The sequence below is a fragment of the Xiphophorus couchianus genome, chromosome 15, assembly GCF_001444195.1.
Source record: "Xiphophorus couchianus chromosome 15, X_couchianus-1.0, whole genome shotgun sequence".
NCBI classification, from domain to species: Eukaryota; Metazoa; Chordata; class Actinopteri; order Cyprinodontiformes; family Poeciliidae; genus Xiphophorus; species Xiphophorus couchianus.
The window spans coordinates 145,525-161,645 of record NC_040242.1 but is presented as its reverse complement, the minus strand read 5'-3'; the positions used below and the strand labels follow the sequence as shown (position 1 = coordinate 161,645).

Genomic DNA, 16,121 nt, shown 5'->3' with positions numbered 1-16,121 from the left:
GACCGTTGACCATAATTCCTCAACTTCTTTATTCCTGCTCTTTGTTCATTACCGTCCTTCCTTCCTTCCTTCCTCCCTTCCTTCTTTGTTTGTTTGTTCCTTCCTTTCTTAGTTCCTTCCTTCATTCATTCATTAATTCTTTCCTGTTTATTTTTTTTTTTTTTTTTACCCCTCCAGGGGGTCTTTTGTGGCTCTAGTGTCCCTTATATGACAGCAGGCTGACAGGAAATGGGGAAGGAGAGGGGGGAAGACATGCGGCAAATGTCGTCGGGTCCGGGAGTCGAACCCGCGACGGCCGCGTCGAGGACTCAAGGCCTCGAACTAACCCTACGCCACCACGGCACGCCCGTTTCCTGTTTATTTTATTTATTACTTCATTCATTACATCCCTCATTTATTCTTTCCTTCACTCATTCTGTTGTTCCCTCTTTCCTTCCTTCTGTCAAACTCTGAGATGTTTCTCATGAAAAGTAGGAAACATGATTGTGTTCTCTATAGCTGCTCACGTTGTTCTGATGAGATCAAACCAAAACTGCCTGGTTCTCGTTCCACCAACAGACCCAGAAATACCATCATCCACCAGCTCTACCATCCCCTTCTGTCTAGACTTAGACTTAGACTTAGACTTAGACTGACTTTATTGTCATTTTTCATGCACAGGGTGAATACAGAACGAAATTTTGTTGCATACGGCTCAGGACAATGTTTTGAGCTTTCAATGTTGTGAGGTTACTCCAGAATAAAATAAAATACAGTATAAAATATGAATATAAATATAAAATATAAAGTGCAGGACTGACAGTAAATCAAGTGTCCTCTGCGTATCCCTGCAGAAAGTGTGTTTGGGTTACTGCAGTGCCAAGACAGACCTGCAGTGCAAACACGCCGCTCTCCCCATGCAAACACACGCAGTCTGTGCGCTGTGCCTTCAGTCAGTCAGCTGTAGCGCCAGCTGCAGCCTTCTTTCCACCAGCACACTGCAATTTGATGTCCCATTAGGGCAAATGTGGACTTCCAGTAAGTGTGCGTTTGTGTAAAGGGGTGAAGGGCTTAGCCTAAAACCCTGTCACCCAGCTGCCTCCGCTGTCAGATGGTCCCAAAGACCCACACCAACAGATGTACAGAGAGCAGAGCTCACCAAATATCCTCACAGTCCGCCAGCAGCAGCAGTCTGTGTTTAGTTTTTATTTAAGGATCCCCTTTCATTTCTACTGTAGCAGTCCAAACTGCAAACATTACAATGAACCACCTTAACAAACACAAAGTTAAAACACAAAATCAACCGCCTCAGGAATTTTACATTAACATTAAAATGTTAATACAGAGATCTTTACTCACTATATACAGCTTTGGAAAAATTCAAATGATCAGTTTCTCTGATTTTACTCTTTATAGGTGATATGGCAACAGATCCAATATCTGTGTCATTCCTTAGACACTGGAAGTAAAGGACGTGTGCAAACTGTGAATTTTAACAAAAAATTCTTTATCTGTAAAAGGATAGCGAAAAATGCAAATACAAAAATGACGATACATCAGTTTTACAATTCCTCTTTTTTGTTTTCCAAAACATTACACAGCTCAAAAACTGTATTGTTCCGTGTCTTGGTAATCCGTCAATAGTTTTTCTAATACAATATATGGCCTGACAGGAAGCAAGCCTTTCAAAATAAATCTTAATTTCACCATAAAAATGGCCTGAACAAATATCAGTCTTCTTACTAAATATAATAAAATAAAAAACAAACCATCATACAAATAACTTAAATATTTCCTATTTATGGCTCTAACAATAGGTCTATGTGTGAATAAAATGAACTTTGTTCTTTTATTCTATGAATTGCTGACAGCATGTTTCTGAGATTACAAGCAAAAACGTTTGTATTTATTTGCAGAAAATGAGAAATGGTCAAAATAACAAAAAAGATGCAAAGAAAACAGATTCATATTTATTAGGAAACAACAATATTAATGTTTTAACTCAGGAAGAGCTCAGAGATCAATATTTGGTGGAAAAACCAGGAGGTTTTCAATGAGGTTCAGTGCAGTGGGCTCTTTTCCTGATGAAATAAAGGTTATTAAAACAAACTAAATTAAAAAGCAAAATTAAGAAAAACAATAACAATCTTCACTTTCGGTATAAATTCATTCATTCCATCAATCAGTATAATTTCTTTGTCTGTTTTTTAAATGTTATATGATTAAATTTTAGTGTAATCACAGAAGGCAACTGGTTTTTTTTTAAGAGTATAGAGAAACAAACAATAGAGGCTCATTTATTATTAAAACATTTCTATTTTAGGTGGTAAAAACTGTCAGAAAGTCCAGATTTTAAGTAAATATGAAAAGACCACCTCTAGTAGGAGAAATAAACAGGCCAGCAGGAGTTTAGATTAATTTTCCCTCCCGTCTGCTTTTATCCATTTCGAGACAAGCGTAGTAACGTAGTACTACGTGTTTACAAGCGTACTAAGCAGAAATGTCCTTGGCTGCAACGTGGAGCCACTTTTGGAATCTGGTGTCAGTTTACCAATGGAGTCTGGACTCACTGGGGGTTATTGATGTTGACAGGCACAAAGACAGCTTGGCAACACGCCTCCACTGCCTTTTAACCAAGCAACGGCACTGCAGACACAGCTCTATAATCCACAATCAGAATTGAAACGGGATTGTCAACAAACAGCAATGGATTCTACTCAGGTCAGCAGCTTAGGACAGCATTTTCCTAATCAGAGTATTGGTTTTTTTTATGCGTAAATTATCTTTTTAAACTGTTTGACTTGAAAAACTTAGCATATTTTTAAGGAAAATAATGTTTTATATTTGTTTTGGAAATGGGTTTTACTGCTAACTGAATTCAAAGCAGGATCAGACTACTTAAACTGATAATCGAATGAATAATAATAATAATAAAAATCAGAATAAAAATTAGCTCTAAAGCGCTAAAAGTTTTTAGTAAATGTTTTAGTAGATATTTACATTTGAAGACAATATTAAATCAGACTAAACTCCTCCTATTTCATATAATGTATGGTGACCTTTTTTCTTTATTAATTTTTTCTAAATAGTAGAAATATGTGAATTTTTCTGGATTTTTCTTTATTCAGAAATTTGTTTACACTGAGATTACAATTAGATTTAGCTCAGATTATCAAACTTTGGAATCTGCATAGTTATGTCAGCCTAAAATTGATTTTGATCACATTTAACTTTGAGGAAAACGATGCATTAAATGGTGGTATATATCTGAAAGAGACAGATCCCGTTTCAGAATAAAGTAAATCTTTAACTATGGACTTTTAAAAAAAGGAAAAATTGACCTGAATCATAAGGTCAGAAAATATAAACCAGGACCGTTTACAGGATCTGATAGTGCTGATCGGAAACTGCTGCCAGTTACTCAGCAGGTTGTTGCTAGGTAACGACAAGTTACTCAGCAAGATGTTGCTTGATTTATTGTCCAGCCCTTTTATACACAGTAAGGGAAGTCAAGATGCAGATATTGTTAATGTTAATAAACATCAGTTTAGATAATTTAATTACTGTCAACTGTAGCGTTAAACTGATATATCTAGTGCGTTTGGTATGCGTCTTGTAAGCAGTTAATTTTGGGGGGGGGATGCATACAACGTTGGGTCTTATCTAAAAGAGACATCTTGTTTCTTAATAAAGATACCTCTTACTTTTAAAAGGAAGAGGTGAAAAATCAGATTGGAATATATAAACCGAACCCCATTTATAGGAACTGCTAGTACTGATCTGAAACTGCTGCCGCACCAGTTACTCAGCAGGTTGTTGCTAGGTAACCACAAGCTACTCAGAAAGTTGTTGCTAGGTAACCAAAGAGTGAGTTAGTTAGTTGCCACCAACCTTTCTTAGCTAACCTTGAGGCTAAACACCAACCTAGGATTTAATTCCTGTTAATGAACTGATGTATCTAGGCTGTTTAGTCCATGCAAGAAAAAAATAAGATTTAAAAATGATTAACGTTAGCTCTGATTATCAATTTTACTTGAGTTTATCACATTTAAATTTGAGAGATGAAATGGTGGGTCATATCTGAAAGAGACGTCTGTAAAAACAGGCATGAATAATAAGGTAGGTAAATATGAACCAGAGCCCATTTACAGGATCTGATAGTGCTGATCTTCATATCCTTAAACATCATCAGCTCCCTTCCCCCCATGAATGATGACAACCTCCTCCACAAAGCTGTGTAACTCGATCCGGCCTTTCCGACAAGGGAAGGTCCCATTAGCACCAGCCTGGGGCCCCCAGGGGACTCCAGGAGGCAAAGCATCCCACCACACCAACACCCCGTCAGGGAGGATCACGCCAGCCTCCCATTGGTGGAGAATGGATCAGCCCAGAGAGGGAGAGCTGTTTCCATTGGTGTAGTGGGAGTGAGAGCGATGGCAGGATGTGGGCAGACTGGTGAGGTTATGGGATCGATTGATCGATCCAGATCCTCCTACAGACTCGGGCAGGTTTACAGGGCCACCGGAGAAGATGCTCACTTTGTAAATAGAAAAAAAGTTAAGCTAAAATGTTTACACATATATACTAATGGCTTTTGTTTCTTTACACTGCGAAACACAATCTTACCAAGTATTTTTGGTTTAGTAGAGCAAATATCTTAGTATATTTGAAAAAGATAAAACTTACAAGTAACCTTTCAGCTTATTTTAAGTAATTAATTCCTTAATATTAACCAAAAAGTACTAGTTCCACTTGCAGATTAGTTCACTTATAACAAGGGGAAAATGTCTTGTTACAAGTGAAGTAATCTACCAATAGGAACAATTTTTTCAAGAAATATTAAGTAGTTATTGACTTAAAAATGGCTCCTGCTGCAAATTTACCTGCAAGTTAGTACACTTGATATAAGACAAATATATCTGCACTAGAAACTAGACCAAAAATATTTGGTAAAATGTTGCTTTTTTGCAGCATATTTAATTTTTGTTTCCTGATAAATGTTTTTTTGTTTATGACTGAATCTCTCTTACTGGACAGAATGTGCCGCTCTCTAAATAAAAGTGATCCTTATTTAAAACAAAGAAAACTCCACTTAAAGAATGAAAACTTTTTTACTTTATACAAAATTAACTGGTGTCCCTTGAACAACAAGTGAATACAAAATTCATATTCAACAGTGATGCATCTTCAATTCTTTATTTTTGCCGTGTCCCATTTACAGAAATACAATGGCATTTTGAGACAGTGGTTTGAAAAAACAAAACATAAAAAAAGAACAGGGGTAAAATTTTGCTTTTTGAAACTGAACTAGCAACTGAAGAAAAAAAAGAAAAAGATGAACCCAAATAATAAATGTAATAAATTATTACATTAAGGCACCTGAAATAAAAGGATTTCCAATGGGTTTAGAAATGGTTTGAAAACTTTAAGGCTACAATGTTGTTTTAAATGCTTTATGTTGCTTAGAGACAAAATATATATATATATATTAAAGATTGTGCCCAACAGCGTTATGTAATGGCAGTGATCATTTCCAAACCGCGAGAAAGTTATTCTGTTTTATAATTTAAAGAAGTGACGCCAAGCCGTTTCTAAACCCGTCAGAAAATCCTCCATAGGTGGTACCTCTGTGTAAACTAGGTTGTAACTGTGGGACTCTGGGTGTTAACCGTTAGAAAACCTGCTTATATCAACTGACATAAATAAAAGAAATGACATTGTAAAAAAAATTAAAAATAATATTAACAATAATAATAAAAATGTGTGACTTGTTTTTAACTTACTTATCTCAAATATACACAGCGACTCCTTTAAGTATTTACATGTATGTACAGCGTAGTCATTTCTGCTTTGATCAAATACCTTGAATGGCGTTGCTGTGAAACTGAACTCTTTAAATGTACAAGAATCCCTTCGAGAACAGAGAGGAAGGAGGTCAAACTGGGCAGCACGACTCGGAGCCACGGCGGCTCGTAGAAAAGGCACTTGCTACCAACTCAAATACTGCAAAATATTACAAATACAGCTTTCAGCCGAGATAACTGAGACAAAGGAGAAAACAAAAAACATGGAAGGCCACGTAGTAGGCACTGGGGTTTCTGTCCCTTCTTCCTCCCTCCAGGCCAGTGTTTTGGTAAGGCATGACAGCCGCAGGTGGATCGGTGGGCGAAGCTGGAAGGTGATGGAGAAAACTGTCCATTTTCGTCCAAATCCTTAGAGCCCACTGACATTTCAACAAAAATCAGTCTGTAAACAATCTTTGTACAACTTTTTTATTTTTAATAATTCAAATGTTACTTAAATAGCAGGATTCCATAACTGAACTGAAAGAAAATAAGCAGGGAGCTTCTTTCGCCTCCTGAAATTATATATATTACATTTCAGCGCCTTCTCCTGTACGCAACGAAAAGTAACAAGAGAAGCAAAAATAAGATGGTCACTGTGCTCACACCTCCTGAACGAGGGCAAAGAAAAAAGAAGAAATCATTTTCAGCGACAGTGACGACCAAAAAAATTAAAAATAAAACAAAGAACGGCTTCTTAAACGCAAAGCCTCATTTTGTTTTCAAAAGAAGTCCCAAACATAATAGAATAGTAGCTGCCTTGCAGCCTCTCTTGCTTCTGCATCGTCCTTTTTACGTTTTCTTACACACAATGGTCTTTGAGCTCTTTCTGACCAGCCAAGACGGCATTGACGTTTTTCCAGCGGTTGTCTTTAGAGCTGTAGCCTTGGGTCCGGTGGGGGGCTTTGAGCGGCGGACTGGAGCTGTGCAGGGTGCAGATCACCCCCCCACTGGACTGCACTGCAGTTTTAGAGTACCTATAAACGAGCTCCTTTCCCGCCTCTGCGCCGCCGCACTCCTCCTCAAGCTCGCCCTCCGTCTCCTCCTCCTCATCGTCACACGTCCGACAGGAGGGGCCCATGAGCTTTTTGCGCTCCTGCTCAGTCTCCCTGTTGTTCTCCTTCAGCTGTTGCTGCGGCTGGAGTCCCACGACGAGACGCAGCGGTTCCCAGTGGTTGTTTACGCTGCCGTCAGGAGCCGACTGCGCCGTCCTCTCACGCTCTTTTCTCCGTTTCCGCGTCCACCACACGCAGACGATGATGCAGAAGAGGCAGAGCAAGCAGAAGAGGATGCACAAAAGAGGCACCAGGTAGTCTGTGGGGTACGAGAGAGGAAATACAAAAAATTAGCATCCGAACACGATCTCCAGCTACGAACTGAAAAAAATTTGAATCTGAGAAAAAATTTTAAAAGTCTGAGGAAAAAAGTAAATTATGAGAAGCAATCAATTCTGAGACGAAATGTCTGAATTCGTTTTGTCTGAGACGAAACGCCGCAACTCTGAGAAAAAGAAGAAAAAAAAAAAATTCTGAGAAAAAAAGTCCAAAATCTGAAAGAAAAACGTCCAAAGTCTGAATAGGAAGGAAATGCAAAATTTTTTTTCTTAGAATTCTGAAAGGGAAAAAACATCTAGATTTTCAGGAAAAAAGTAAAAATTCAGAGGGAATAATTCAGAATTGAGGGAAAAACCTCAATATTTTCCCCTGTGGTCCTAAACCTCTCCCATAACAAACCGTTGTGGTTCCCTTCATCGATACTCACCCACTGAAGGAGCCATGAGCTGCGTTTCCACCTTCACCTCTATGACTGCCAGCATTACGGTGCTGTTGTGTCTCTTGGATAAGGTGCCCACAACGGCGCTGGCAGCCTCCTGGATCAGACTGTGGTCTGGAAGATTTTCTGGCTGAAAAGACTTGGAGCCAAAACAGAAAACAAGAAAGCTCAGAAACAACAACAAAAAAAAGTTTCGTGCAAGACTTCTTCACATAAAAAAACCTAACAAAAAAAACACCTGCAGACTTGGCCCAAACAAACAAGTTCGCACATTGGAGATGTTTTAAATCTGGTTATTGAGTCACTTTCAGGAATCAACTGGCTTTGCCTCCACTGGTTCTTTGCTCTTAGTAGAAAACGCAAATTAAAACAGCAAAATTGTTTAAATAAACTGACGATAGTGCCCATCTTAAAAGTTCCAAGTTTGATGAAACAACTGGAACAACTTAGAACAGCAAGTCTTCAAAAGCAAAGTGCAATTTACTCAGAGGAGATGGGAAAAATCTACCCTTAAATTTTGTAACTTTAACCTGCTGAGAAGTGGAATAAATCCCTTCACAAACTGAAATACTGTAATACCTCATGGTTCCGTTTTAGGACCAATGTACTTTTGGTTCAACATTATAGTTAAACCTAAATATTGTAGAGTTTTTAGAGCTGTATGTATGCAGAAGATACTATTGATTGATGATATTTAAATGAAATGGTATACATTAATGAACGGACAATGTCAAATATATCAGATTTAGCAAAATGCTAGTTTCCATATGTAGTCCCATTTATGTAAGCATTTGCCAAAAACTACAAAAACAAACACTAAAGCAGGCCTTTTGTTTTCTCAGAATTCAGTTTTTCTCAGAATTCAGACTTTCTTCAGAATTGTCTCATAAGTTGGACATTTTTTCTCAGACTTCCAACAATACATTTTTCCCAAGTTAAAAGTGATATAATCTGCCAGTGGAACTAATATTTTTTCATCAATATTAAGGAACTATTGACTTAAAACAAGGTCATATTTCCTGCTAAAATGCTGCTTGTGAATTAGTTTTGTTTTATTTCCAGTGCACTAAGATATTTACTCTAGAAACTAGACCAAAAATACTTGGTAAGATTTTCTGTTTTTGCAGTGTTCTAACTTGAACAAGTTTCAGACATTTTGCCAATCCAACATGAAACTGAAAGACGTAGCCTTGCACCTTTGATGAGGATACATATTTATGCGTATTATTTGGGTCATTTACTTACAATGGTTACCTCTACAGCATCTGGATTTGAATGCGAGAGGTCGCACAAAAGAAGAAGGGCGTGGTCTTTCGCCAAACTCCTGGTGTCTTGAAGATACCTCAGCTCAAAGCAAATATTCTCCACTGTGATCCCCTGCAAACAAACAGACTCATCAGCAGCAGCACGAATTTCAGGAGAAATCTCAACCACAGGCTGCGACAGGAAAAAAAACAAAACTACACGAGCGCGATGACTCACGGGCGGCACTTTGTCTCTGTTGAAAACAAGAGTTATGCGGCCACAGCTGTTGTCCAAATGGCCGCTGTTTGGCTGGCACTTGGTGGTTGCTTGCGGCGGCGGGGGTCCAGCCATCGAACAAACCCCCCACTGATCACAGGGGTGAGAGAAGCAGGTGTAGTAGTTGTGCTCCAGACACTTCTGTCCGGCTGGGCAGGACTTCTGTCCCGACTCTTGGTCTGACGGATTGAGCCGGCAGGGGCGGCGACCACATAGCACCTGGCGTCAAAGAGTCAAAATGTTAAAAGCAACTTTGTTTTTGACATATTATTTCATTTCCTGAGGTAATTTTGCAATTTTGTTTAGATTAGTAGCTTTTTTGTCAATCTGGACGATACCAGAATGGAAAGAGTAACAGTAGCTGCATTTCCATCGACCATATATTTGGTGTCCAAATTTTACCCTCAACAATAAACTAAACATGCAATACTGTTCAATCTATTACTTTTAGAAATTGTTTAGTACTTTATTACCTTAGCTCAACATTTAGCTACTTTTATAAACTGTACTTCTTACTTTAGATCAACATTTAGTTTTATACTTTTAATATCGGAGCAAGACCTGGAGAAACTCCCGTTTGTTTACAAATCTAGAACAAACTTAAAAACTACCATCTACTTAACAACCAGAGCAAGAATCAAACATGGAGAACCAACATTTAGTTTTACATTGTACAAATCTAGAACTCAACCCAGAACAACTGGGGCCAACATTTAAGAATTTAAGACTTTTTAAGGATGTGCGGACATCAGGAAAGCGATCTCTTACAAACTGCCAGAGGACATTAGTGTGTGTGGAAGGGTCTGCATACCTTTGTGCAGTGCACTTTGCCATTGATGCAGTGACAGTTGTTGCACTCTTCCTCCCAATGGCTGCCATGAGGAAACTGCAGACCAGCATAGTGACAAGTCCTTCCAATGCCTATGACTACAAACACACACAGGAGGTCAAGCTCTAGTAATTGGATATTTGGAGTAATTATTGAGTAGATTAATTGGTGTAATAATGGGAATACAAAAAAAAACAAAAAACTATTAAAGTAAAATTTAAAACTTAGTTACATTCTTGGCATCTAGCTCCTGATCTACCAAGAGGACAAATGCACCGGAAGCCATTGATGTCATCCACACAGGTGGCTCCGTAGGCGCAGGGAGAGGACTGGCACTCGTTTATGTCTGTACGGAGAAACGACCGTGCCAAAAATAAACAGTTTGCACAAGATCAGTGTAAAACTTAGTAGGATTTCTGGCAAAATTTCCAATACACAGTGAAGAGTAAAACCAAGCTTAACAAGAAGATTTTAAGTCAAAAATGTTTTGGATGACTCTTGGTTGGGGTGCAGAGTTGGATAGTAACTACTTACATTTACTCACTGCAACTTTTTAGAAACAATTTACTCTTAGGATTCTTTTTTCTGCGTTGTGCTTTTTACTTTTACTTTAGTAATTTTATTATTAAGTATTTCTACTCTTTCTTGAGTAAAACCTCTGGATTTTCTTCCCACTGGGTGCAGAACAGACATGTTTTAACCAAAGATTTACCAGACACAGACCTGCAGTTTTTGGTAAAGTTTCATAAGTATTTTTTATTGAAAGAAACTGATTTGGAAATATTTTTCTTTTGCTTGATTTTGTTATTTTTTGGTTACTTGTATGAACTATTATCACTTCGGTCCTTAAAATACCAAAAATTCCACCTACCTCTACATTTTGGTCCATTTGATGATGTAATTCTTACATATTGAATGACTAGAGCAGATTTTTTTACCAAATACTTTTACTTGAGTAAATATTTGAAGTAGTGTTAGTCTTAATTCAGTTAAACTTTTGGGTCTTTCTACCCATCTCTGGTCATGAGCATCTCCAGGTCTGCTAATCCTTTAAACTTATGAGATATATAAAGCACAAAAACAGTTTAAATGAGCTTCCTCTGCCTCATTTTATAGAATCAGCCTCTATAAAATGGCTGATTCCAAATGTTGCTAGGGAGCGATAAGCAACCAAAGTTTGGTAAATTAATGCCACAAAGCATAAAATATCAACTTCTGGGTTTCTTGAAACCCGTTGGAAACTTTGGTGTTTTGTTGTTCGTAAACTCAACATGGACGGGAATTCTCATATTCAAGCTAGACAACAAAGGTGAACGCTATTCGGTCCAAACAAAGGAGCAGAAGAAGAGTTTCAGGGTCAATGGGTAATTTGTCTTCTGTGTGTGAAAGTCTGACCGTGTGAGTAGGGAGGAGGTATGACCTCTGACCCCGGAGATGTCAAAGAACTGAGAAAAAGGGTAGAGGGGTTGCTTTTAGCAGTCATTGTGTCCGTTTCATTTTGAGCTTTACCTCTCTCTTCAATACATCTGGATATAAAGAATATATCAGGATTATAGGAATGTGTTGTCTTCTATTATCCATCATGATAATATTTTAATTTATCGTCATCACTGTAAATTCAAATACATTTTGTTGAAAACCTCCCAAAACGTCTCTTATTATCAGGTTTTGCTATTTTTTCCACTGTTTGTTGAATCAAGGCATAAATAAATGCCAATAAATCATTTGAAAATAAAGTTACCATGATTAGTGATAAATCATGACTCGTGTCCTGAAGAAGTGCTTTACAAATAGGAATGTTTTTCAAGAGCATTTTTTGTGTTTGTAGGACTATAATTGCTGTGACACGCAGTCAAAATCATACAGTAACCTAAAAAATATCTAATAGTTTTTATTGTCACTTTTATTGTTTACAATAGTACTAGGACTGAAGCAATAAGCTATAAATCAATTAATCGCATGATAAACTAAGATTAACTTTTATTTTCTCCGTTTCTACCAACAACTGGATGAACATTTTGTTTATATTTAATTTTTTTTGTTGTTTCTGTTGGTGTCTTTATTTATTTTGAATATTTAAAATGTCTTTTAAATCTTCATTAGAGTTTAAGGTTTACTGATCTTTGAGAATGTTTTATTATATTACTTGAAAATTGTCTTACAAAAACAATATTATCGTTTATCGCAATAACTTCTGCAACAATGTATCGCCCAGTAAAATTTATCGTGACAGACCTATTTAGTACCACAAAATATTGTAATAAAGGCTGCTCCCTCCCCACTATGGAACAGATTTACACTTCCAGGCTCCACAAGAAAGTTTTGGACATTTTAAATGACTCTTCACACCCTGGCCATGGTCTCTTCCAGCTGCTGCCATCAGGCAAGAGATACAGAGCAATAAAAACCAGGACAAATCGCCTAAAAAACAGTTTTTACCCGATGGCAATCATGGCACTAAATTCAAAGGCATAAGAACTTCTGCTCTTGACATCACTTTGTTAAAAATGTCAATTCTGTTGTGACACCTCCAGGCGCTGCAACCATCTTCTGATGTCTCTTTATTTCTCATTTTGTACTATTTATTTCTTTATCTTTGTATATTATGTATATACACATAACCTGCATCTTAACTCAAGTCGAGCAAATCTCAATCTGTTGATGACAATGACAATAAATCTTATCTTATCTTATCTAAAACGTAAAGTCCGTATCGCCCAACTCTGTTTTGGATACTGAGGTTTCTGGAATTTTTTTTTTTAGTATTTTACTCACTTATTCTGCAGTCCGGTCCAGCAAACCCAGGAGCGCACTCGCAGCGGAACCAGTTGACTCCATCCACACAAATCCCACCGTTATAACTACGAGAAAAAAAAAAGAAGAAAGATGATTAGACGAGGCTGGACATCCTTTCCAGCAGAGACCATCGTGTGTGTGTGTGTGTGTGTGTGCGTGGGCGTGTGTGTGTGTTAGGGGTGCAGGTCACAAAGCTCAATTCAGCTCATCAATACAAGCCTTCACCTTTCAGATGCTAATAGGCATGTCCAGCGCCTCCCCCTCCCATCCTCTCATCCTGGCTTTCTTCCACTCCTCCTCAAAGCTGAGCTCCCCCCCAGGTCGCACGGGAAGAATGGACCCTACGACTCGACCCCCAGCTTCCCCCTAACCCCACCTGCATTCACCGCAGGGTCGGTGGGACTCTTGTCCTCCCCACAAAACTCCCACCTTTCACCGTCCCATTCAGGATGGGAGCGCACCTCCCCCTTTAAGGCTGGATTTAAAGCCAGGTTGCTCTGGCCTTTAAAGGCCGAAAAACGTCTGCGTGAAGTGTGGAGAAAACGGAGGGAGGCGGAGAGACGATGAGCGTTACGTACCATGGATGAGGGTTGCAGTCGTCTATGTCTGTTGAAGGAGAAAGAAAATATTGTTAAGGTAGTTTGGAGAAAGTTTATTAATTTAGAAGGAACCTTCAGAGTCGCATAAAGATGGTTACAAAGTCAGCATTTTATCACCTGAAGAACATTTCCTGGATTACAGGACTAATCTCATCTCTAGTTGCATTAATTATTGTCTACCTGAAAAAAAATTAATAAATCACTCTGAACAAAATGCTGCTGCTGGCTTTCTGACTAAAACCAGGAAGACAAAGCTCATCACCCTTGCCTCACTGTAGCTTACTTTATGGCTTAGCATCAAAATACTTGAAAGCTTTCAAGATCTCTTGGGTCTTCTGGTTCTGGATCTACAGAACCAAACCTGGAGAAGCAGCATTCAGCTTCTATGCACCACAAATCTAGAACAAATTTCCAGAAAACTGCAAAAACATCTGAAATACTGAGTTCCTTTACATGGAGAAGCAGCATTCAGCATCTGAAGCAAACTCAATTTATTGCTTGAACAATAAATTAAACAAGTAAAATCTTTACCTAACCCATCATCAGTATGAGATTTATCTTAATATTTGCATTTATAACATTTTTGGACCAATTAGTTTCTCTTTTTTTGGTTTATAAAACATTTTTAGTTCATTTCCAGCAACAAAAATGATAATTTTCTGTTAAAACCCTCGCTGCATTTAGCCCAGATGCATTTCTGACTAAAAAGTCACCGGATGTTTGAGGCACGACTTGCTATGAAATAAAAATTAAGATTAATAAAAGAAAAATCTTTGTTTTGTTCATTTTTTATTTAAAATATAAACTTAGAAAAATTACAAAAACTGTCCATCAGCATCAACAAAACTTTGACCAACATAATTTAATGATGATTTTAAATATGGAATTTAAAACAAACGTTTCTTCTGTTACTGGTTTTCATCATTGTCGACTAAAAGATGTGTTTATGTTTTCATGATGTAAAGAACTTTGAACTGCAATGTTGCTGAAATGAGCAACACAAATGAATTTTGATGGATTGTAGATGATTTTTTTAAAATCACCTACAATAAAAGATGAATTCCTTGTGATTTTATGGACTTCTACAATTTCTTCACGCTACAAATTGGCTGCAAAACATCTAATTGGTGCATCTCTAATCTACTCTGCAGATAATTGTCTCCTCCTCTGGTAAAGGAATTAAACTTTGGTGCTTTTCCTGTGAACATTAAAAGTTTTGCAGAGGTACTAACTCTGTCCGCAGGTGGGGCCTTCCCAGCCCTCTTTGCAGATGCAGGAGAATGCGTCTCCTCCTCCCACGCACGTCCCACCGTTGGAACAAGGACTGGAGGCACAAGTGCTGTTTTTGGCTGCAGAAAGTGGGAGGAGGGAAAGAAAATTACAGCAATACATGCAAGCATCAACAGATTTCACTGGAAATCAGAGAACCTTTTAAAAACTGGCAGAAAAAAAAACACGAGAGAAGACTCCGGTAATTACAAATCACAGATGAAAAACATGAGAACAGTGGCGCTTCCAAGTACATGAAACGTTTTATCTCAAAGTAGCTGAAGCAGAAATATGCAAAGCATGATTATTAGCAACTTCAGGGGAAAATAATTGTTGCTTTTAATGCGTCACCTGTGTTGCACGTGTTTCCTTCCCAGCCAGGTGGGCAGGAGCAGCGGAAAGCGTCGCCGTGGTCGTAGCAGGTGCCGCCATTACTGCAGGTGGTTTCATCGCACTGACTCTCACCTGATCACAAAACAAAAAAAATACAGTAATAATCAATTAATTAATCATCATAAATCAATTAAGTGTGATAATTTCCATTCCGATATATATATATATATTTTTTTTTGTTTAGAGACTCCATAATCCTCCTGTTCCACTGTGGAGTATTATTTGCAAAATTATAGTTTATCAATTTGATTAACTAAGTGCATTTTTATGCCATAATCAATATATTACTTGAAAATGCTTTTTGTTTTGATAATATTGATATAATAAATGCAGGTGTAGCAGTTTTTCCAAAAAATTAAATTGCATAAAATTTCCACCAAATAATCACTTTAAAAGTGTCAAAAATTGTTAGATATAGTTTTTGTCATTAAGTAGAAAACTTTTGGTTTGTTTTTTTATTTACACACATTTACAACTATACACACATATAGTTGTCCATAAATATGCAGATCCCATAGAAGAAAAAATTATTTATGCTCTGGTTTTTTTTTTTTTGGCTCTTGACATTGCAGAAGTTGCCATCCGCTGCTCTAGACTCAACATTTTATCAATAAAATCAAAGTTATTGTTATCTACATACTGCCAAATTAAATCAATCTGAATATATAGTCAGTATTATTTAACTTTAAGAAGTACTCATTGAATGCAAAAGCGGCTGCTTATTGATAATTTAACAGCTTATTAATTTGTTTTATCAATAGATTCTGCAACAGTATGAGAACATTTATGTTGCTGAAATGGCCCAAAGTGACCAAATTATCCCATTAGTGATGCAGTTTAAGGTTTCGGATGCTGATTGGTTAACCCACAAACTCCTGACCAATCCTCTGCTCTCTTGTTGGAACCCAACTCACGGGAGTGGCAGGTCTTGCCCTTCCAGTCGTCGGCGCATTCGCAGTAGAAGTCATTCACCAGGTCGATGCAGCGTCCACCATTTTTGCACGGGTTGTGTCTGCACTCATTGACATCTGAGGAAGGAAAAAACTTCAACAACCACCAAACTAACTCCAACTCATACAGAGAGATTAAGGGCTAGGAGCTCCACTCCAGATGTGCTAG

At 37.8% G+C, this 16,121-nt stretch overlaps 1 protein-coding gene across 2 annotated transcripts in view; it reads right to left on the bottom strand.

Moving 5' to 3' along the window:
* Positions 1–5,081: 5,081 nt before the first annotated feature.
* The window catches only part of jag2b (jagged canonical Notch ligand 2b), a 57,283-nt gene continuing 46,243 nt past the window's right edge, over positions 5,082–16,121 (bottom strand). For both annotated transcript variants that reach the window (XM_028040081.1, XM_028040082.1), the window contains 11 exons: positions 15,917–16,030; positions 14,961–15,074; positions 14,573–14,689; positions 13,320–13,347; positions 12,721–12,806; positions 10,178–10,291; positions 9,928–10,043; positions 9,078–9,335; positions 8,841–8,972; positions 7,584–7,734; positions 5,082–7,136 (listed from right to left, as the gene is read on the bottom strand). In XM_028040081.1, coding sequence (XP_027895882.1) covers positions 6,625–7,136; positions 7,584–7,734; positions 8,841–8,972; positions 9,078–9,335; positions 9,928–10,043; positions 10,178–10,291; positions 12,721–12,806; positions 13,320–13,347; positions 14,573–14,689; positions 14,961–15,074; positions 15,917–16,030 — 1,742 coding nt within the window. In that variant the 3' untranslated portion in view covers positions 5,082–6,624. The remainder of the gene's footprint in view (positions 7,137–7,583; positions 7,735–8,840; positions 8,973–9,077; positions 9,336–9,927; positions 10,044–10,177; positions 10,292–12,720; positions 12,807–13,319; positions 13,348–14,572; positions 14,690–14,960; positions 15,075–15,916; positions 16,031–16,121) is intronic.